Source organism: Dipodomys spectabilis, unplaced genomic scaffold, assembly GCF_019054845.1.
Source record: "Dipodomys spectabilis isolate Male_0828 unplaced genomic scaffold, ASM1905484v1 ptg000096l, whole genome shotgun sequence".
NCBI classification, from domain to species: Eukaryota; Metazoa; Chordata; class Mammalia; order Rodentia; family Heteromyidae; genus Dipodomys; species Dipodomys spectabilis.
In genome coordinates, this window is record NW_024870773.1 from 32,752,851 (window position 1) to 32,776,326 (window position 23,476).

Below are 23,476 nucleotides of genomic sequence, written 5' to 3' on the forward strand. Positions count from 1 at the left end.
CGCGGCACGTGTAGGCTTTTTATTTTTATTCAAGGTCAGCTGGTTCCTGATAATACAGACTTCGTTTGAACCCCAATAGTTGGCATTGGGTTTCCATTCTGACACCTGATCCTGCATTTCCCACACTAGGAGCCCGAGGGAGAGCGCCAGAGCCATCCGTTTTGCATGCTGCTCAGGTTCAGGACCCAAGTGGGCCATTAGCTACGGCAGCAGCCCCGCACCATCGCGGGTTTAGGCACTCTCGACAACTCTGTAAAGCCCGCCTACACCACAAGCCCCGCCCCACACTCGAGCGCCCACCAATCGCAGAGCACGCTACGACACGTCGAGCTGTAGCGGTGGCCGGGCCATCCAGGAAGGAGGGGCGGCGGCCCTTGAGGAGGCGCGCGGTCCGAGAACATGTCTGTGAGTGATGGAGCCCGCAGACCCAAAGTAAGCCGTGGGCCACGGTGGACCCCAAGCCGTCTCACGTCACGGAAGCGGCAGGCTAGCGTGCCAGGTCCGGCAGGAACCAGCCGGCGGAACTCGGCGCGTGTGGCCGTGGCAGCGCGCGAGCGGGCGCGGCGGCCGGGCGGCTCGGGGGCGGCGCCGAGCTCGGGGCGGCCCGGGCGGCTCGTCGGCGGGCGCGGTGCAGCCCGCGCGGCCCCCGACCCCTCCGACCCTCGGCCGGGGACCAGAGAGAGGGGCAGACACTGGGCGACGGCGAGGGACTTGGGGAGCTGGGCCCTGGGGGGACCGGGCGCTGGCGGTTGGCTCCGTGCTGCGAGGCGCCGGGAGAGCCCGCCGCGTCCCGCCGCGTCCCGCCGCGTCCCCGCCGCCTCCGAGCTGCTCGCGAGCCGGGGACCCGCCGCCCGGTGCGGCCAGCGCCTTCGGCGGCTGTGTGGACGCCTTGCGATGGACGGGTGCTGAGTGACTGCACCTGCGTTCGCGGGCGTTTATTTCCGGATGTCATCCTTGGCTGGACTTTAGTCTGTTGAAAGTTTAAGTTCCTTGCTTTAAATCCGTATTTTTCTCATCGCATTTAGCACAGCGAAGCCTGTCTGTATGTGTGTCTGTGCGTGCATATATGTACCTATGTGCGGGTACTACTATGTACTACCATGACTTGAACTACTGTGATTGAACTATAATGCAGGTTCCCTACCACTTAAGACATACCTGTCACTATATTTTTTTGGTAAGGTCTCAGTTTTTACCCAGGCAAAGGAGACTGCCTTCTACTAATTTCTCCTTCAGTACTTGAGATCACAGGTGTGTTATCATCACTTCTGCTTATTGGTTGAGATTCGGGTCTCCATAACTTTCCTTGGGTTAGCCTTGAACCATGATCCTCCCAATCTCCTAAGTACCTAGGATTACATCTGTGAGCTACCACTTTATGTCCAGTGCTTTCTTTCTTGATTTTTTTTTTTACCCAAAACTTCCTGAAAAAGACCAGTGTATACTGGTTCAACGCCTTTATCTTTTACCATGCTTCCTTATTTCTCATATATTGCCTATGTCACACCATACTGTCAGCTATGTTACTGATTTCAGGGACTAAAAATGCCCATGCCACACTTACTTACCGATCATAATCCATTAAATTTCAGAAATATTAGTATAAGGAAATTCAACAACATATATGAAATTATATATACAATATAAATTACTTAATCCTTGCGCCATCTGGCACTTTTGCCAATCACCTCTCTTTCTTTTGCAGCATTCTGGGACTCATATAGTTTCCTGATTTCTCTCATACACAACTTCTCATATACCTTTTATTTTATGTTTCCAGTTACAGGGCTTGATCTCTCCAGCTCTCTCCATCTCATGGATCTGTCTGCCTAAGGTGTCTTGGAACCATATTTCTCATCTCTCTACCTACTAAGTTGCTAGGATTATAGACCTGAGCCACTGGCATCCAGCTGCTCATTTATTTCTTAGTGCCATGTCCAATTTGTGTGTGTGTGTGTACATGTGTGCTTTCCCACACATGTGTGTATGTGGGTGTGTGCATACCAGTCCTAGGCCTTGAACATAGAGCCTGGCTGCTATCCCTGAACCTTTTTTCTGTAGTCTTAACACTCTACCACTTGAGCCACAGCGCCACTTCTGGGTTTTTGTTGGTATATTGGAGATAAGTGTCTCAGAGTTTTCTGCCCAGGCTGGCTCAGATTTCAGCCTCTCTGAGTAGCTAGGATTATAGGTGTGAGCCACTAAGGCCTGGCTCATGTTCTAATTTTGTTTGTCCTTGTGCTTTCTTGTTTGTTTGTTTTTAACTTTACAAAATTGCTCTCTGCCATCTTATACATTGATGTTAAGTCTCACTGCTATATAGATGATTTTGAGATGTGTATTTGACTTTTAGCTAAACATTGTATCATGATATCATTATTCTTTCAGTCTGAGTCCACAAAACCCTAACAGTTCCTCCTTGCTTAGAAATCTTACTATTTTTGACTTGACATTGATTTCTGTCTCCTTCTTTCTATTACTTTTCAAAACTTAAGTTTTTCTTTTCAATTGTTGTATTATTTATTGCTGAAAAAATTACTTCATGTATTATAACATTACAACAGATGTTTATTATCTCATATTGCTTCTGAAGCTCGGGAATTTAGGTATGAGTCAACCTTGTGAGATATTGGTCAATTAAAGGGTCATTGGAGCTGGGGGATTGGTTCCCTACTTCACTCATTGTTATTGGCATATCTCAGTTGTGGTTTCTGTAGGGCAGCTCACAACATGGTTGCTGGCTTTCCTGAGAGCATGAGAGAGGGAACATCCAGAACAGAGAACCCAGTGTTTTTTACAACCTAATCTCAAATGATATACCATCTCTTCTGTCTTATTTTGTCACATGGACCAACCTAATACAGTACCTTAGGAAAGCTTAAAGAATGTTAATAACAACAAGAAGAACCCAGTGGAAACTGGGTACCGAGAATTTTTCCCCCCTTTTCCATTATTCTCAGTAGACTCAGTACTTCTTGCTTACAGTGTTGATGTGTGCTACTAGCTATCATGCTCCTGGCATGAGATGAATTTCCTTTGAGCACCACTTTTGCTATATTGCTATTCCTCTTCTTAAATATAATTTTCCTAAATATAATTTTACTTCTTTTTTTTTTTCTTTTGGTAGTGGGGCCTGAACTCTGGGCCTGGGCACTGTCCCTCAGCTTTTTAGCTCAAGGCTAGCGCTCTACCACTTGAAGCACAGCGCCACTTCTGGCTTTTTCTGCTTATATGGTGCTGAGGAATTAAACCCATGGCCTCATGCCTGCAGGAAAGCACTCTACCACTGAACCACCTTCCCAGACCCCCTAACTTTACTTTTATTGATTATATATTACATAATTTATATCAGACTTACCATGTATTAATTAATTTGTAAGTGTTAACTTATTCAATTATTTTTCTTCTATCTTTTGGCCTTGCTAGGTATACTACCAACTGCTGAGCCATGCCTCTAGCTCTCATTGTGTGTGTGGGGGGGGGGAGGGTGTTAGTTTCAGTACTGGGGCTAGAACTCAGGTATTTGTGTCTATGTAAGGGTGGAGTACTGAGGTTTGAGCTCAGGGTGTGAGCACTGTCCCTGAGCTTTTTACTCAAGACTGTTGCTCTACCACTTGAGTCACAGCTCCACTTTTGGCTTTTTAGTAGTTGATTGGAGATAAGAGTCTAGTGGAATTTCCTGTCTAGGCTGACTTTGAACCCTGATCCTCAAATCATAATCTCCTGTGTAGCTGGGATTACAGACAAGAACCACCAGAGCTTGGATCTCATTTAACTCTTTTAAGAATTTTGTGAGGCATGTAATAGTCACATTTTGTGGATGAGGAGACTGACTCAGCAGAGAAGTAATTTGCCTGTGGAAAAACTAGAGTTTGTCCACAGGTGCTCTGTTCCAGGTCTTGGTTTGGTTTAGGCTCTCATCGCCTTTTCCTGGATTCCATAATGTGGCTGTGCCTTATTCCTTAGCTTCATAGACTTTTTCATTGTTTATCCTATGGGTAAATTAGACTACTAATGTCCCTGTACTTTCTTTACTTGTACTTGCTAATATTCTTGGTTTGGAATGATGTCATCATTCCCATTTCTCCTTACTAAGCCCTAATCTTTTATCCAGTTCTACTTTGTCCCTAATGACTGAAGTTAAAAGTTGTTTTTTATTTTTTATTTTTTTTATGAGTTGTGGGGCTTGAACTCTGGGCCTGGATGCTGTCCCTCAGCTGTTAAGCTGAAGGCTAGCATTCTACCACTTGAGCCACAGTGCCATTTCCTGTTTTCTGGTGGTTTATTGGAGATAAGAGTCACACGGACTTTCTTGCCCAGGCTAGCTTTGAACCGTGATCCTCAAATCTCAGCCTCCTGAATAGCTAGAATTATAGGCCTGAGCCACCAACGCCTGGCTCAAAAGATTTTTTTTTCTATATCCTTGTAGGATTTTGTTTATCACTCTTATAACTTTTGGTTTTGAATGAGATTTGTGTTTATATCTTCATTCCCTGATACTACAAGCCTTATAAGATTAGAGGCTGTGTTTTCACTCATGTTCCCTAGAGTGACTGCTATAATCTCTTTTGTACATATTATATATTAAATACATTTCTTATGAACTTGCAGGTGTACCAGGTGTGTACAAACATGGAGAAATACTTTGGTTAAAAGTTGGCTATCAGCATCAGCCCTACAACTAAATACTCAGTTTTGTAATGTTAAGCAAGCCACTGTCAACCCCAAAACTACCAAAAAGACATCTCTAAAGAATAATGTTATTCATTTATGACTAGCAGAATATTGAGATGGAAAGACAGATAACATAGTAAACTATGAGTCTATTCAAAGAAGTTGAAACAGACTGAAGCTTTTAAAGGCAAAAATGAAAGCCATTATATAAGCCATTATTTTGAAACAGTAATCCTTAGCCACAACAATTAATAAGAGTGGCATCAGTCTGTGATTAAAAAGGTAGTCCTGACAGATATCCTTACGGAAGTATTTTTTGGTAAAGTTTCAGTGGCCTTTGTACAAGTTTGTAGCTCTGATGTAGTTCTTTGTGACAGTTACTGTCAGGCTCAGAGAACCCTTTAGAACCTCTTGGCTTTGTTTGTTTTTGTTATGATTTCCACAGTTAAAAACCATTTTGATTCTGAGAACTTTTTAGCACCACACAGATCTTTCTGTGTGAAAGTTGATGTAGTCATGGAGTAAAGTGGTAGAACTGGGAATAGTATTGAAATGACTGACTTGGAAGACTATAAAAAGGCAGGTGAGATTTATAACTAAAATTGAAAGGTAAAGAAGTGACTAAAGAATTTGAACTTGAGGGAAATAGGAAGGTTGAGGAAAATGGATTACAGTACAGCTCATAGTTCTTAACTGCTTCCTGCTTCCTTTCCATTCTTTTCTTATTGACAGAGAAACTATTTAGGCAAGATCATGAGAGAGAAATGAAGAAAAATTACATCTTCTTGTCGATACCTTCTTTCTTTAATTCTGTGGGTCTTCACCAAAACTTGTTTTATTTCTAGAGCTGCTTTTACGAGGGCAAGCACATGGTAGACATTAATTAAATACAATATGTGTATCTATTTGAATTGAGGGCTGGCTTATACTTTCACTTGGCTTTTTTGCTCACAGCTGGTGTTCTACAGCTTGAGCCAGGCCTAGTCAAGCATTTTGGTGGTTAGTTGGGAATAAGAACCTCTGGGACTTTCTGCTCTGGCTGACTTTAAATACCTGTCCTCATGATCAGCCTCCTGAGTGGGTAGGGTTTACAGGTATTAGCCACTGGTGCCCAGTCAATTCTTCCAGCTATTTTTATAGAAAGATCTTCTAATTTACCACTTGATTTCTTCTTGGATGATTTGTTTACTGATGTAGCTTTTCTTACGTTAGAATATTTGGTATTGACATTTTACTTTAGAAGTTATCTAATTCTTAAGACAGAAAGGCAAGTAAAAGAGCTAACTTTATTAAAGAACTTTTGAATAACAAGTACTTCACATACAGTACCTCACTTAAAAGGAAAGCAACAATTCCTTTTGTGTAAAACAGACTTTTTTGGCGCTGGTAATTGAATCCACAGGGTCCCTTTTCACACATCCTAAGCACATGTTCTACCTCTACTCACATTTGAAATACACCTATAATCCATTGTTGGATATGTTGGAATAATCCTGTAATTTTCATCCTTTTAAAAAATTATTATTGACATGTTACATTGGTTGAAATTTGGATGTTTTTTCAATCCTGTTATTGGGATAGTACTGATTTCATAGTGTGAATTAGCAAGTATTTCCTCATTTTGGGGGAAGTGTTTGTGCTAAATTCTTATCAGTGTTTTTTAAAAATGTTGGCATAAATCACTTTTTTTTGGGGGGGGGGTCCGGTTCTTGGGGCTTGAACTCTGGGCGCTGTCCCTCAGCTCTTCAGCTCAAGGCTAGTGCTCTACCACTTGAGCCACAGCGCTACTTCCGGCTTTTTTCTTTTTGCTTATATGGTGCTGAGGAATTGAACCCAGAGCCTCATGCCTGCAAAGCAAGTGCTCTACCACTGAGCCACCTTCCCAGCCCCCATAAATCACACTTGTAGGTATTTGTGCCTACGCCATTCTTTATGGGTAGTTTTTTTTCCTTATTTGAATCAGTTGTGCTGGTTTGTGTGTTTGTAGGAATTTGTTCATTTTATTCCAGTTATCTAATTTGTTGGCAGTCAGTTTTCGGGTAGTCATTTAAAATGTTCTCCATATTGTTAATTTCTGTAAGTTTAGTAGTGTTTCTTTTCTTTAACTTAATCCCAATTTTTGCTGCTTGAGTGATTTCTCTTGTCTTAGTTGAGTCTAGTAGAAGATTATCACTTTTGCTAATCTTTACAAGGAACTTTTAATATTGTTGATATTCTTTATTTTTCTTTATTTCACTTTTTATATTAAGTGGAAGGTTATTGATTTGAGGCTTTCTTTTTCTTTCTTTCTTTTTTTTTTTTGCCGGTCCCGGGGCTTGAACTCAGGGGGCCTGGGCACTGTCCCTGAGCTGCTTTTGTTCTAGTGCTCTACCACTTGAGGCACAGCGCCACTTCTGGCTTTTTCTGTTTATGTAGTGCTGAGGAATCGAACCCAGAGACTCATGTGTGTGAGGCCAGCACCCTACCACTGAGCCACATTCCCAACCTGAGACTTTCTTCTTTTTAAACATATACATTTATAATTATAAATTAGCCCACAAGTACTAATTGAGCTGCATCCATAAGTTTAATTAATGTCTTCTCATGTGCATGTGTCTGTACATGCCAGCATGCCATTCCTGGGCTTAAACTGAACCTGGGTGCTGTACCTGAGCTTTTTTGCTCAAGACTAGTGCTCTTAAGCCACAGCTCCACTTCTGGCTTTTGGGTGGTTATTTGGAAGTAAGAGTCTCCCAAACTTTCCTGCACAAGCTTGCATCAAATCATGATCCTCAGATCTAAGCCTCCTGAGTAGTTAGAATTATAAGCATTAGCCGCCATCATGTGGCTGGCTTTCATTCTTTTCAAAGAACAGTAGACCTTTGGTATCCATGGTTATGTGGTTTCCTAGGTGATCAGTATTGAGGAAAAATTTCATATGCTGAGGATGCTTTGTGTCAGTACTGTAGTAAAGATACTTGATCTGGTTTTTTTTTTTCCTAACACTTTCAACTTCCATTAAAGACATGCTACTTTTCAAGAAACACTATTTTTTCATCACTTAAATTATATGTTTAATTTTTTTCTTGCTTTTGGTGCATTATTTACTTTTGGGGGGGGGGACACAGATTTTCACAAAATAACAGGGAAACACTCATTAGATCATATGATTATTTAAAATAGATCATAACTGACCCAGAGCTTTATTGTATCCACTGATCTGAGTAATGTGTGCTTGGGAGTTTAAAACTTTCATTTTGAAATTTTTACTCATTTCAGTTTTTATTTATTTATTTTTTGGTGCTGATCCTGAGACTTGAACTCAGGTGTGGGCACTGTTCCTGAGCTTTTTTTTAAGGCTAGTGCTCTACCATTTCAGCCACATCTCCATTAATTGTAGATAAGAGTCTTGAGGGCTAGGCAAGCACTCTACCACTAAGCCACCTTCCCAGCCCCATTGTGCTTCTAATAGTCCAGTAGAATTCAGCAGTGAATATATCCACTCCTGGCTTTTTCTTTGTTCAGAGACTCTACTACTGCTTTAATATTATGCTAATTTTAAAACTAAGTTATTTATATACTCTTAGTTCCATTTTGGTAGGTCTTTGTAACCAGAATTATATTTCTTCTCAATTTTCCAATTTAATGGAATTTAATTTTTTCAAAATAATTTTGAATAGTCTTCTGAATTTAATCATATGTGTTTTAATATCTCTTTTTTGTGTCTGATTTTATTAATTTGGATCCCTTCATTTTCGGTTTGGTTAGTTTGCTAGGGCTTATCAATTTTGTTGATCTTTTTATAGAACGCATCAATTCTTTTTTTTGGTTGATTGTGGGGCTTGAACTCGGCTTGGGCACTTGCCCTGCGCTCTTCAGCTCAAGGGGAGTGTTCTATCATTTGAGCCACAGTGCCACTTCCAGTTTTCTAGTGGTTTATTAGAGATAAGAAGTCTCACAGACTTTCCTGCCGGGGCAGGAACCGTGATCCTCAGATCTCAGCCACCAGCACCCGGCTACTGCATCAATTCTTTATATTGTTGTTTTAGTCTCTATTTTGTTGATTTCTACTCATTCATCTTGTGAGTTGCTTCTTCTCTTTTTGGTAAGAACTTGAGGTGTATCACTAAGTTATTTGAGATCTGATTTTTTAAATTTAACTACTCTTAGCTATAATCATTCCTCTTAGAACTGTCATCTCTGTGTCTTATATGTTCTGGTATAGTATGTTCTCATTTTCATTTAATTCTAGGAATTTTTAAATGTCCTTGATTTCTTCAACTGATTATTCATAGGGTATTGCTCAGTCTTCATGTGTTTGTATAGTTTTTCTTAATATTGGTGTCTAATTTTATTTCATTATGATCTAATGGGATGTAAGAAATGATCTCAGTTTTCTTGTGTTTTTTTAAAAGCATGCTTTATGGCCTACTGTGTTACCTAGTTTGGGGAAAATTCATGAATTGCTGAAAAAAGCATATATTCTGTAGCAGTTGGGTGGACTATTCTGTATGTTTATTCCTATTCTTCTGTTTAATTTTGTAGTTTGCTTAATCTATTCATGAAGTGAATTATTAAAAAAGACCATCCAGGGGCTGGGGAGGTAGCTCAGAGGTAGAGTGCTTGCCTTGCATGCATGAGGCCCTGGGTTTGATTCCTCAGTACCACATAAGCAGAAAAAGCTGGAAGTGGTGCTGTGGTTCAAATGGTAGAGCGCTAGCCTTGAGCTGAAGAGCTGAGGGGCAACACCCAGGCCCAGGGTTCAGGCCCCATGACTGACAAAAAGAAGAAAAAAAAAAGACCATCCACTCTTATTGCATCTGACCTATCTTTTATGTCCAGTAATTTTTGTCTTATGAAGTTGGGTATTCCAGTGTTTGATATCTTCTTGACAGATTGTTCCTTTACTAATATAATGTGTTGATTTTTATGTATCTCTTCTAATTCTAGTTTGAAGTGTATTTTGTCCAAATTGAATGTACTCCTGCTTGCTTGTATTTTTTCCGATCATTTCACTTTCAGCATGTTTGTCTTAGTGAGGTATATATGTTGTATGCAACAAATAGTTTCATCTTGATTTTAATCCAGCCAGCCTATGTCTTTTAATTGAAGAGTGAAGGCAATTTACATTTAGGGTTATGGTTGAGAAGAGTTTGTTTTCCTTTTCCTTTTATAAAAAAGTTGTTTTGGCTGATAGGTGATTTGAACCTTACTACTTTACATTTGCTAGGCAGGCCCTCTACCACTTAAGCCACCACACACTTAATTTGTTTGCCCAGGATGGGTTGGTCCTACCTATCCGTACATCTTGCACAGCTGGAATTATACATGTTTGCCATCATTCTAGATTTAAGAAGTGTTTTCTGATATCTGTCATGCAAAACTTTGGGACGGCTAATGATTTGTATCTCCCATATCCCTCTCTTCCTCTTTACTTTGGGAGTTTGTTGACTAGTTGTACTATCCATGTGTTTTCATTTTGCTATCAAATTGCTCCATCTTTTAGAACTTGATTGCAGATTCTAACAGGGGAGTGCTGATATTGGTATACCATTGAGTAAAGAACAGTCCCCTTCTATCTGGTAAGTCTCTCTTTTTTGACTCAGCATGAAACTTCCGGTAAGATGCACATGAAAGTGTGAGGGAAGAAGGAAACACTTGTCATCTGGGTCAGCCAGATCTTCCCTAGCAGTCAGTGGAGTGACAGATGTCACAGCTAGATTGCTCTCAAATCCTATGTCTCTGTCTTTTATGAAGATGCAGAGGCATTAAAAACTATGAATGTATTGCCACCATTCATGAAATTGTAATTGTCAAATATTGAAGTTAATTCTATCTTGTTTTCTTTTAAAAATCTTTACAACAGAGGAAAAGGAAGTGGGATATAGAGTATCCTTCCTTTCCAGAAGAGAGTCCACCACAGGTCAGAAGAGCAAGTCTTAGGACAGTGGACACAGCCTCTACCTCCCTCTCTGAAGCATGGCTCAAGTGTGGAGAAGGATTTCAGGACATCTCTGAAACTATGGTAAAGTAACAATAGGGTAAATCTTAAAATTACTGAGTGTTCAGGCCATTGTTAGTGTATTTTCTTGGAATTCTGTTTTGTATTTTCTTCTTAACACTATAGTTGATCCTGCACCTCTTTTTCTCATTCCTTGAATTGCTTTACTTCTGGCAAGTTATTCACTTCTTTATTCAACTTATTGTAAATGAAAGCTATATACTGAGAATTGATATGCATTGTAGTCATAAACTGACATATTGAGTTGAAACCCTTTTTATCAATACTTAAAATAATAGAATAAGGACACATAATAAATATATACTGAGACTGTTCTCAGAAGGTGAAGCCATACTGCTCGTTAATAATGTATCTATGAGATATTTATGTATGTAGACATTTTGGCTCTTGAGATTATGGGTAATTTCTTCTAATGTTAATTTACAATATAGAGCAGTGCTATCACAGTATAAATATAATGCAGGTACAGGTAGTAACTCAAGTAGTTAGAATGATATATATTAACCATCGTTGACATTGAATTAATATAAAATGTTTTGATCAACTCTATTTAAATTCTGGAAAATATGAAACTAAGTTTTTAAGTATATGAGGAGCACATGCTTAATTCAAGTATAAGATAACAGAGAGGAATATACTAAGAATAGAGTTTAGGACTTTGTAACTGGATTTTTAACTAAAAAGAGTTTTGAATGTTGTTTGCTCTTATTCATAAATTACATTATTGTTGTTATTTTACCTGCAGCCAATAGTTGCCAAGGCAACTATTACAAAAAAGGATATTGAATTATCACCAAGACCAAAGAAAGGTAATAATAATTTGTTGATTTCTTGATAAAGAAGGTCTAAGGCTATCTTCTCTGGTGTTTTTTGTTTGTTTTGTTTTACTTTGCATTCTTTTAAAAAGTTATTTGCACAGATTAGGTAAACTACATATTCATGTTAAAACAAAAATCGCATCAACGTAAAAAGGTGGGTTTTTTTTTGTTGTTGTTCTTTGGGTGGTATTTTTTTTTGTGCTGGTCCTGGGGCTTGAACTTGGGACCTGGGTGTTGTCCTTGAACTTCTTTTTTTCAAGGCTAGCACTCTACCACTTGAGTCACAGTTCTGCTTCCAACATTTTTTTAGTCATTTGTTGTCAGTAGAATCTCATGAACTTTTCTGCCTGGGCTGGTTTTGAACCCTGATCCTCAGTTCTCAGCCTCCTGTGTAACTAATATTACAAGCCTAAGTCACCCACACCTGGCTAAGAAGGTATTTTGGGGAACCCCTTCATTTTCATTACCATCTAACCCATTTTTTGTTGTTTCCTATTGATAATTATTAACTGTTTTTTGCATGTCCTTATTGAGTTCACTTTTTTATTGTTGTTATTAAAAGTAGAAAGTTTTGTCTCTTTGTTTTATCATCACATTTAATGCTGCCCTTGTTAAAATAGAACCAAGATTAGAATAATTGAAAACTTAAGTACTTGCTAGAGATTTTTTTTCATAAATTTTTAATCATAGAGTTCTGTAGGTTCAGACTCTATAACTTCAGGGTAAAAACAAAACAAAACAAATTTTAAAGCACTCAGAGTTTGGTTCCTAACATTGAAGGGGGAAAAAAAAGGGGAAAAATCATTTGGAAATAAACTTATGACCTAACAACTATATTGCTACAAAGTAAGAAATTATTTCAGTAATTAGGGAAGCTTTCTAGAAACAAATACTAGGAAACTATTTTCAGACAACAGAAGTTGAATTTATTTTCTGCAATAAATTATGCAGGGAGCCCATACTCTGAAGCCTTACTGTGGTTTTAATATTTATGTGAATAAGATAGTCACAGAATTCTTAGGATGAGTGTGTACTTTCACTAAATGAGCTTGCCTTTCTTTGGGAAGGAATGTCCTCTTCAGGACCTCTACCTTTGAATCATTTCCACTAAAGACTTTAGTAAAACTAGGGATTTTTTGTAAAGCTATATTGCTGTCAGTAAAACTGAAGGAACGGGTGCATATATCAGGTAAACCACTGGCTTTAACCTGTGACGTAATGTGAAAGTAGAAGCTAGCAATTACAAGGATCTTGCTGTGTCTTGATTGTAATCCTGGAAAAACAACTAAATGTTAGGAGTTTGAGTTTGTACTTATGGATATTATAGTAATAAGTGAGCTAAAAAAAATAGTTGAAATACCTTGCTTCAAACTTTTTTAGGGGCTGGGAATGTGGCTTAGTGGTAAGTGCTTGCCTAGCATGCATGAAGACCTGGTTCCATCCTCATTACCGTATAAGCAGAAAATGCCAGAAGTGGTACTGTAGTCGAAGTGGTAGAGCACTAGCTTTGTGCAAAAGAAGCTCAAGGACAGTGCCGAGGCCCTGAGTTCAGGCCCCAGGACTGGCAAACAAAACAAAACAAAAAACATTTTTTAACTTTCAGAATAGAATAATAGGCAAATATAGTCATAATACTCAGTATACTTACATGAAAATGAAACAAGGAAACCTGAGGAGATAGTGTGGTTGGAATGGATGGAAGAGGGGACTGAATGATGAAAGGAGTGACACTGATCAAGTTAGGTTATACGTATATGTTGATACATTGAATTGAAATTGAAATTGAAATCCCTTTGTATAACTATTTAATTTTTTGAAGAGCTTTTTATTTAGGAGGTGATAAATTGATTGTGGCAATTAGTCTTCTATCTAATGTTAAAAAGAAAAATATAAAAGCCTGCCTAACATTCCACAGGATGGAATAAGGTTAATTACAGAATTTTTACAGTTAAGAGATTAAGCCTTCTAAGCAATATTGTTATTTCACTTACACTTAAGATTTCTTTTCTATGCAATTGAAAAATAAAATATCTTAAAAGTCTTTAAAAATACTGGCATATAGAATAAACTGACATGAGTCTTCCTATAACACACAATCTTCTGATAGAACTTCAGAAATTTTCTTTTCTTCTTATTAGTGACAAATGTTGTGATATTCAAATACTAATTTAAAAGGTTATATATTTTTCTGGAAATTTCTAAACATTGTAAATTTTGCTTGTGAGAGAATAAAATACTATATATAGTACTACTTGTTGCTCAATGATAGAGGATGTTTTGGAATCATTTTTTTTAGGCCAGAATATGCTTGATTTTCCTCTGCTGTACTTTTTGTAATTTTCAAAGGATGAAAGAACTTTTACCAACATATAATTATTGTAGTCATATTGTTAATAAAGGCTTAGATAGAAAAAGCCATAGGAGGTATTTTGTAGAAATGCCTTTTAAATATAGTAACTCTTAAAGTATTAGTTTAAGACTAAATAAAAATTTAGTACCACATTTAATTTATAGAGCTGAACTTCCAAGCAGGGAACATATTTTTGCAAAGTTTGCATAAGGTCAAAGTCTTCTAGAAATTATCTCCACTAGTTTTTCTTCTTATAGCCTGGCTTTAAGAGCATCCTTCCCTGATTGTACATGGAACTTTAAGCAAGAAGATTTGATAAATGATACTGTTTTTACTAGCAAGGTTTTGTATGATTGGAACTTTGGAAAAATGAATACACTTAAAATCTCATTGTAACAAATAAGCATGTCAGTTGTTTATTGTTATGTATTTTCTTTTTCTTTAACAGAAACTACCACATCCAGTACCATTGAGGTCACAAATATAACATGGAGTTCCAGTGGAAGTGATCTGTCAGATGAAGACAGGACACCTTTTAAATTACAGAAAAATAGTGGGAATGGCTCTGGAATAGGCAGGAAGACTTTGTGTCCAGAAGATGGAGACAGTGAAGGTAAATTACATTTTTTATAAGAAAACTGTTTTCTGTTAAATATTAGGGATTCAGTAGTGGGAGAAACTTAAATTCCTTTTGTATATTTGTTAATGATTTTGAGTCCTAACCCTTTAGAAACCTTTTCTTGCCAGACACCATGCCTGGGATTCTAGCAACTCAGGAGGCTGAGATCCACAGGACTACAGCAGCCTGGGAGAAAAGTCTGTGAGAGTCCATCTTCATTTAACTACCACAATAGCCGCTCATGTGGTAGAGTACCAGTTAAGCAAGCAAGTAGAGTGAGCTCTGGGCCCAAAGCTCAAATTCAGGAACCTGCAAAAAAACAAAGAGAAGGAACATTTTTTAAAAAATTTTTTTACAGGGGGCTGGGAAGTTGGTTCAGTGGTAGAGGGCTTGCCTCGCATGCATGAGGCCCTGGGTTTGATTCCTCAGCACCACATAAGCAGAAAAAAAGCCAGAAGTGGCGCTGTGGCTCAAGTATTAGAGTGCTAGCCTTGAGCTGAAGAGCTGAGGGACAGCCCTTGGGCCCAGAGTTCAGCCCCCACAACTGACAAAAAAAAAAAAGTTTTTACAACATTCTATGAGATAGACACTAAGGTATTTTTTGTTTTATTATTTTGAGATAGTCTCACTGTGTACCCCATACTGGCCTCTACTTCTGCCCCTCCTGCCTCTACTTCTCAAGTGTTGGGATTACTGGTGTGTATAACTATGGGTGGTGTTGTACAATATTGCATGGTGTTCTATAGTATTGTTCTTACAGTTTAACAATTTAGGCTTAGACTTGTTAGAATTGATTGGGATTCATTTTCAGTCTCTTTCACACCAGTACTAGTTCTCTGTACTCCCACATAATGTTATACCCATGCTGCCTTCTCAATAACTTGTTGCTGATTAACTACTAGGACAACAGTGTGTGGTAGTTACTTGGTAAAGGTTAAATTAGGTCTTTTCTAAAGGCATTTTATATCAGTAACATGTTTTAATTTAAAGCAGACTTTCTCAGTTTTAGTACTGTTGCTATTTGAAGCCAGATAATTCTATGCTGTTTTGCAGCATCTCTGGCTTCTACCCGTTGGATAATAGTAGCACCTCTCAGCTATGGTTTTTACCATCAGAAATATTTTCAGCTGTTTTGTGAGGTCCTCTAAAGCACAAAATCCATTTTATGACAACAGATATATATTATGAAAATAATATCCATTGTGTGTATATGTTTATGTGTATGTGCATGTGTGCATACATGTGCACGTGCATGTCTGTGTGCATGTCTGCGCACTGCTCCTGGGGCTAGAACTCAAGGTCTGGTCCCTGTCCCTGAGCTATTTTCCTCAAAGCACTTTATCACTTAAGATTTTTTTACTAATTAATTGGAGATGAGTGTCTCACTAACTTTTTTGCTCAAGCTGGCTTTCTGTAATCCTCAGATCTCAGCCTCCTTAGTAGTTAGGATTATAGGTGTGAGCCACTGGTGCCCAGATATAATATCCTTTTACAATTTTTAAAATATGTAGCTATCTAGAAATTTAAATTAAATAGTGCATTCAAAGTAAGCTTGTGACTTAGCTCTGATAGCTTATGTTAGCTATCAGAGGTTTGGATAGACAACCTCTCTGGAAGGTGGTTAAATTCCTTTGTTCTCTCATTTTGGTTCCTGCCATTGACATTTTGGTAGTTATCAGGTAAAGCGGTACTTTTAAGTTTATACATTGGCTGATAGTTCTCATGTTATTAAATTCACTTGTATTAGTTCAAACTAATTGTGATATAAACATGGTTTGTCCTCACACAGTTCAGGCCAAAATTTCAATATAAAAATCATGCACTTTTTATAGTGAATACTGTTGATGTGAGTTATATTGCAATAAATTTGGCATTAAAAAGAAAATTTGAGTTGTTTCTCCTATTGAAAGAGATATTCAAGGACTGAGCATCGTGTCTTTACTATAATCTCATCTACTCATGAAGCAGAAATTAGGAAGATGATTGTTCTAGACCAGCCTTGGCAAAAACATGATCTGGAGTTTATTGCATCCAGCAAATAGGGAATGATGGAATTCACTCCTAATCCCAGCCTTGTGGAGGAATGGGTAGGAGAACTGAGGTCTTAGACCAATGCAGGCAAAGGAGATGTGATACTTGTTTGCAAAAAATAAATGAAAAAGCCAACCATGGCTCCTGTGATATAGTGCCTGCCTAGCAAGTAAAAAATCCTGAAATCAAACCCCAAACCATGAGAGAGAGACAGACAGATTTTCAGATTCAGTAGTTTTCAAATCTCTGTGTCTAATGGAAAGCTACATTGAACCTTAAAATAAGTTAAAACATGTATAGGTATTGGTCTTTCTTTCTCTCCCTGCTCTCCTCTCTCGCCCTCTCCCTCTTTCCCTCTATCCCTCTTTCCCTCTCTCCCTCTTTCCTCTCCTTCTCTCCCCAACTCTGTTTTTCCATGCCTTCCTTTCCTTGTATTGTTACCAAGATTTTTATTTTGTCTAAAATGCATACATTTTTCTCTCTCATAGATGTATGTATATATACACACATATATACATATATCTGTGTATGTATATGTGTGTTTATGTATCTTGTTAATCTAACATATCTTCATTTTGTTAGAAGAATATTGGGACTTAGAAAAGTTAGATCACTTGTGCATAATCACATAATTGATGTCTGCCAGTTGATATTCAGATCTAAAGATTTCTAACCTGCCTTCTTGCTTTATGAAATTACTGTGACAAAATGAAATGCTCATCTTGTTTGTACAAATTATTTTGTATCATGCATTGCATAGCAGTATGCTGTTCATCTATGAGTAGTTATGTTTTATTTCTTGCAATTGTTTTGTTTGGTATGATGACTTGGTAGGCACTTTGTTGAATGAAAAAGTGAATGAATAACTAAATGCTTCACAAGTATGCAATGCTGGCAGCAGCTCTGATTATATGTGTGTTCCTCCTTTGGCTCTTCATGGCTTCCTGCTGAGATGGTTCAGCAACTTGGTGAATTTCTCATGCTTTTATTTTTCTGTCTGATTTGGATAACTAACTGTAAAGTTAGCTGTGGAAAGTAATCCCTTATGTATCTGCTTCTCTTGGTGGCAGTTTTGAACTCGTCTTTTTTTTTTTTTTGCTGGTCTTGATGAGGCTTGAACTTAGAGCCTAGGCACTGTCCCTGCCTTCCCTTGCTCAAAGCTAGCACAGCAGCACTTCCAGCTTTTTCTGTGATTAATTGGAGATAAGAGTCTCATGGACTTTCCTGTCTAGGCTGGCTTCAAACCATGATCATCAGATCTCAACCTCCTGAGTAGCTAGTATTAAAGGCATGAACCATTAGCACCTGATTCCAATCTTTTTTTTGTTTATTTTTTATTTTATTTATGTGGTACAAAGGAATTGAAACTAGGGCCTCACGCATGCTAGGCATGCACTCTACTACTAAGCCACATCCCTAGCCTCTCTAAACTTTTTTTCTTAGATGAATATTCTTTTAAGTAAGTTTTTTATTGTGAAAATAGTGTACAGAGGGTTACAGTTACATGAACAAGGTAATGAGTACATTTCTTATCAAGCATTGTTGCTTCCTCCTTTGTTCTCTAATCTTTTATAGTAGACTTTGACTGCCTCTTCTGGAACAAAATCAGAATTATTTTGTGTGCATTCTATCCCATATTTTAACTGTAGCCTACTTTTTTCCTTTTCAATTTTAAGTTCCTTTTATGTACTGAAAGTTAGTGCAGTTTTTTTCTTTCTAACATTACTTCAGTTTTCTGGAAATGACATTAATGCTATTCAAGCCTCCAAAATAAGACTTGACCTTTCTAAGTTGATTAAGGGATGCAGTAGTTGTGAGACTACTTGTGCTTTGTACTTCAGGAAATGTTTGTGTTATATGTCATGCCTCCATGACATAACTTCTTTCATTTATTTAGCCATGGCAGATTAGAATCAATGTATTTGATCATTTAATGAGCATAATTTAGTCTTCTGACCTAAAAGTATAGAAAAGTATTATTAAGGTGATGCTTATTAAGCTAAACTACAGTTTGAATTGACCTTAGTTGTTTTTTTACTGAAGAACTAAGTCTGTAGAACACATTACTGGGTGAAGACATCTGAAAGTTATTTTTAAAAAATTGGACTGTTTAAATGAAAGTACAATTCCATGATGAAATGGAGTAATGAATTGTAGAGAATTAGAATACTATATGCTTACTAGTAAAAGACAAAACCTCTATCATTTTACCTGAAAATATCAAGCTGTAAGAATCAACAATAAACTCATTATTTGTATTGTATATATTGTATTTGTATTGCTATATTGGATGTATAACAAAACTACAAATTGATAGTTCATTCTATTGCTACTGGACACTTGGGGTGGTTCATGCCATGGCAATTAAAAAGCTCTAAGATCAACAAAAAAAGAATAAACTGGAAGGATAGAGGATAGAATGGTAAATAATTTTCTGGAACATGCTAGCAAAATTACAAGGATTCAAAAACAACTAATGGGAGAAAGTTAGAAGAAACACAGTGACTAGAGATGAGTTTAGGAATATACTTTTTAAAATATATTTTCATTGTAAAGATACTGTACAAAGGGATTACAGTTACATGAGTACATTTCCTATTGAGCATTGTTACCCCCTCCTTTGTTTTTCTTCTACCATCCTTTCCCTCCCAGCCTCCCCAACTCCTCCCTCCCCTCCCCACTCGAAGCTGTAAAGTTCATTTTCAATATAGTATCTTGTATAGCTCATTGTTATAATGGGTCATCCTGTATCCTTATTTCATCATTTTGTTATTTTCCTTCCCCTTTCCAAATTAGAAAAATGTATATACAAGATGCAGAACACCGGAATCAAATATAGTGACAACTGGAGTTATACCATGGGTGAAGAACATAGAAAAGAAACAAAAAAATCACATAGTACATTATAAGTACATTAAAAACAACAGCAACAAAGAAAAAACCACTTGTGTCCCTATCTTGGGGTTCATTTCACTTAGCATCATTTTATATGGTCATACGTACATAGCTTTTGACCTTTTCTGCTTGTCCTAGACATATACTGGTTGTTGCAAATAAGGGAAACCATGGGACCTATGTTTCTTTGGGTCTGGCTTACTTCACTTAATACGATTTTTTTCCAAGTCTTTCCATTTCCTAACAAATGGTGTGGTGTCATTCTTTCTGATGGAGGCATAGAATTCCATTGTGTAGATATATATACACATTTTCTTTATCCATTCATCTACTCAGGGGCATCTGGGTTGGTTCCATATCTTAGCTATGGTGAATAATGCTGCAATAAACATGGTTGTGCTGGTAGCTTTAGCATAGTCTTGTTTGTGATCATTTGGGTAAATGCCCAAAAGTGGGATTGCTGGGTCATAGGGCGCCTCTCTCTATGTGTAGTCTTTTGAGGAACCTCCACTGCTTGCCAGGAATATGGTTTTTTTTATTGTCCAAAAGTTTTTAAAATGTTATAGTAACTAATGAGAATATATTTTATAAAAAATATTAAAGGAATATAAAATTAAGGAAGTTAAAATTCTATTTTTTAGATGAATTACAGTTTATTGACTGGGAAATGGACAGTGACAGGGAAGAAGCTAGTGAAGGCAATGAATGTGACGATGGAGGGAACACCGTGGAAATCTCAGATTGTGCTTCTTGTGCAAGTAGTCATTCTTTGGCAAGTGATGACAGGAAACTTGAGCTTAAGGTAAGAATGAATTATTTCAAAAACTTGTTTGCTATGTAGCATTTGCTTATAGGTAAGAACAAACTAAAAAACTTTTATGAACTTCATAACAGTTGTTTATTATAACCTATTGGTGTTCCCACTATTACCCTTACCCCCCACCCCTTTTCAGGAATAACCACTTTTTGATTCTAGTGGATTCCTTTTTTTTTTTTGTCAGTCTTGGGGCCTGAACTCGGCCCAGGCGCTGTCCCTCAGCTCTTTAGCTCAAGGCTAGCACTCTACCGCTTGAGCCACAGAGCCACTTCCAGCTTTTGTTTGTTTGTTTGTTTATGTGGTGTTGAGGAATCAAACCGGGGGCCTCATGCATGCGAGGCAAGCACTCTACCACTGAGCCATTTTCCCAGCCCTGATTCTAGTGAATTCTTTTATTCTTAGCTTCTTTGTCTCAATAACAGGTGAACCCTTTTGTCTGTAAATAATAAGCTTGGCACTACATGAATACTGAGCAACTATACTTTGAACATTTGCATCTTTTCATTCTCCCATTATAGATGCATCAACAGTTGATTAGATTAGTAGTCAATAACTATATGTTTATCAATAATGTTAATCACTAAAGTGAATTGTAGAGAAGAATTAGAATTTCTTTCACAGCCAAACCCCTTGGGCCTAGCAATTTGGAGTTTCTAGAGTTTTACTTTCTACTAATAAAAATCTTAATTTTTTTCTTAGCTCTGTCATTAAGCTTTTCATATATTGTAGGCATTCTATCAGTGCCATTTACTTGGAGAATTCCAGACCTCAGCTTCATAGCCACTCTAATTTGACTTCTTTACTCTTTACTCTTGAATTGTATATTATCTCCCTGAGGCCTCTTTTTACCTTCAGTATTAGTTATTTTGACATGGCTGTGATCAGAATACTTGAGAGAACCTTAAAATTGGAAAGATTTACTTTGGCTCACAGTTTCTAAGGGTTTAGTGATGGTAATGGGAGTGTTCGGCAGAGACGAGTATTACTAATATTACTAGTGGACAGGACATAGGAGGGCAAGTGACCAGGACTACATACAGCAGCCTTCTAAGGCATACGCTCAAGTCATCTACTTCCTCCATCTAGGTCTCATCTCCTAAAGATTTGAGAACCTCTCAAAATAGCACCTCTCAAAACCAGCTGGGGAAAAGAAAAACTCACTGGGGACCAAGCACTACAACACATGAGCCTGATGAACAATGCAATTTCATATCATTACAATATCATTATGGGAGTTTTTGTACAGCTCTCTCCTTTATGCAGCTCCATTTTACTCTAAAGTGTTTCCTGTTTTCATGCTCATTTTAGTAAACATACCTTCCCGTTGTTTCTTATAAATGATTTATAGAACATTTTTTGAGACTTGACATGTCTGAAGATGCTTTTAATATGCAGTGATAAATGGTTGCAGATTTGTACATAATTTTATGCTGGGAATAATTCTCCTTCAAGACTTTGTAAGTATTGTTTCAGTGTCTTTTAATTCAAGAGTTACTGTTAGAGGATCCTCATGTTTTCTGTACTTGCTAGTTCAATCAGCTGCCACTCTACACTTGAGCCATACCTCCAGCCTTGTTTTATGCTGGCTCATTGGAGATGGAGTCTTTTCTGCTCAGACTGGCTTTGAGCCTTGATCCTCCAGATCTCAGCTTCCTGAGTAACTAGCACTATGGGAATGAGTCACCAATACTTGGCTTGCTATTTTTATTTTTGATCTCTTAAGCTTTTCTCTATTTCTGGTTTTCAACATGTTGATTGTGATACCCCTTGGTAAGGTTTTTCTGAATGCCTAGGATTATAGACTTGACCCACTAGTGCCCAGCTAAACTTGCCTTTTGACTTACACATTGTATTAAGTCAGAAATGGAATTTTCCACTTGTGGTACTGTCAGCAGACAAAAAGTTTTAGATTATGAATGCTCAGTTACACAGATTTTTTTTACCCTCAATTTTTGTTGTTGTTGTTGTTGGTCATGGGGCTTGAATTCTGGGCTTGGGCGCTGTCCCTGCGCTCTCCAGCTCAAGGCGAGCACTCTACGGCTTGAGCTGCAGTGCCACTTCTGGTTTTCTAGTGGTTTATTGGAGATAAGAGTCTCATGGACTTTCCTGCCCGGACAGGCTTTGAACCACGATCCTCAGATTTCAGCCTCCTGAGTAGCTAGGATTACAGGCATGAGCCATCGGCACCCAGCTACCCTCAGTTTTTAAAATTATTTTTGGAACAGTTTGGGAAGGATTAACACTAATGTTCAGCTGTTGGGTAGAATCCAGCAGGGAAGTTGTGAGGCTCCAGACTTCCCTTTTTTAAATTATTGATTTCGATTCTGCACTTAATAGAGATAGATTTTCTATTTCTTCATGACTCAATGTTGGTTATGTTGTATATATATTTTTTTTCTTTTTTTTGTGGGGAGGGGTCAGTTGTGGGACCTGAACTCTGGGCCTGGACACTGTCCTTCAGCTCTTCAGCTCAAGGCTAGCACTCTACCACTTGAGCCACAGCACCACTTCCAGCTTTTTCTGCTTATGTGGTGCTGAGAAATGGAACCCAGGGCCTCATACATGCAAGGCAAGCACTCTACCTCTGAGCCACCTTCCCAGCCCCTGTTGTATGTTTTTAGAACTGCATGTATTTCTTCTGAGCTATCCAATGTATTGATTTATAATTGTTCACAATTCCTCAGTAATCCCTTAATATATTTGTATTTGAGTAGTATCATTTGTAATGTTACCTCTTCATTTTACCATTTTTTTTAGCCTTTCCTTTTTCCTTAATCTGTCACTTTTGTTTGTTTTAAATAAAACAACTCTTAGTTTGGTTAGTATTTTCTATTATATTTTAGATTCTTTTTCATTTATTTCTACCCCAGCCTTAATGACCTTCCTTTTATGAACTTTGGGCTTAGTGTGTTCTTTCTTTAAGTGTGTTCTTTCTTTAGTTCTTTGAAGTGTGGTGTAACATTGTTTGAAACCTTCCTTTCCTGTCTCCTCCTTTCCCCTCCCTTCTCCTCCTTTCCCTTCCTCTCCTCTGCTCTATTCTCCTTTCCTTCTCTTCCCTCCTCTTTCCTCTCTCCCTCTTCTGCGCCCCTCCCCACTCCCTTTCCCTTTTTCCCCACTTCTACCCTCCTTTCCCTTCTCTTTCCTGTTCTTCCCTTCCTTCCCTTCTCTCCTATACTCTACTCCTCTCCCCTCTTCTCCACTTCCCTTTGGTGCTAGTAATCAAGCCCAGCAGTTCCTCACAAGCATTCTAGGTAAGTGCTCCAGCACTGAG

The 23,476-nt window shown here is 38.1% G+C and overlaps 1 protein-coding gene across 2 annotated transcripts in view; it reads left to right on the top strand.

Moving 5' to 3' along the window:
- The first annotated feature begins 352 nt into the window (after positions 1-352).
- Spidr (scaffold protein involved in DNA repair) overlaps positions 353-23,476 on the top strand; it is a 312,386-nt gene continuing 289,262 nt past the window's right edge. The window contains exons 1-5 of one of the 2 annotated variants that reach the window (XM_042686014.1): positions 353-432; positions 10,520-10,678; positions 11,421-11,484; positions 14,292-14,456; positions 20,030-20,190. In XM_042686014.1, coding sequence (XP_042541948.1) covers positions 400-432; positions 10,520-10,678; positions 11,421-11,484; positions 14,292-14,456; positions 20,030-20,190 — 582 coding nt within the window. In that variant the 5' untranslated portion in view covers positions 353-399. Of the gene's footprint in view, positions 433-10,516; positions 10,679-11,420; positions 11,485-14,291; positions 14,457-20,029; positions 20,191-23,476 lie in introns of both variants that reach the window. The other variant, XM_042686013.1, reaches the window with a different exon arrangement.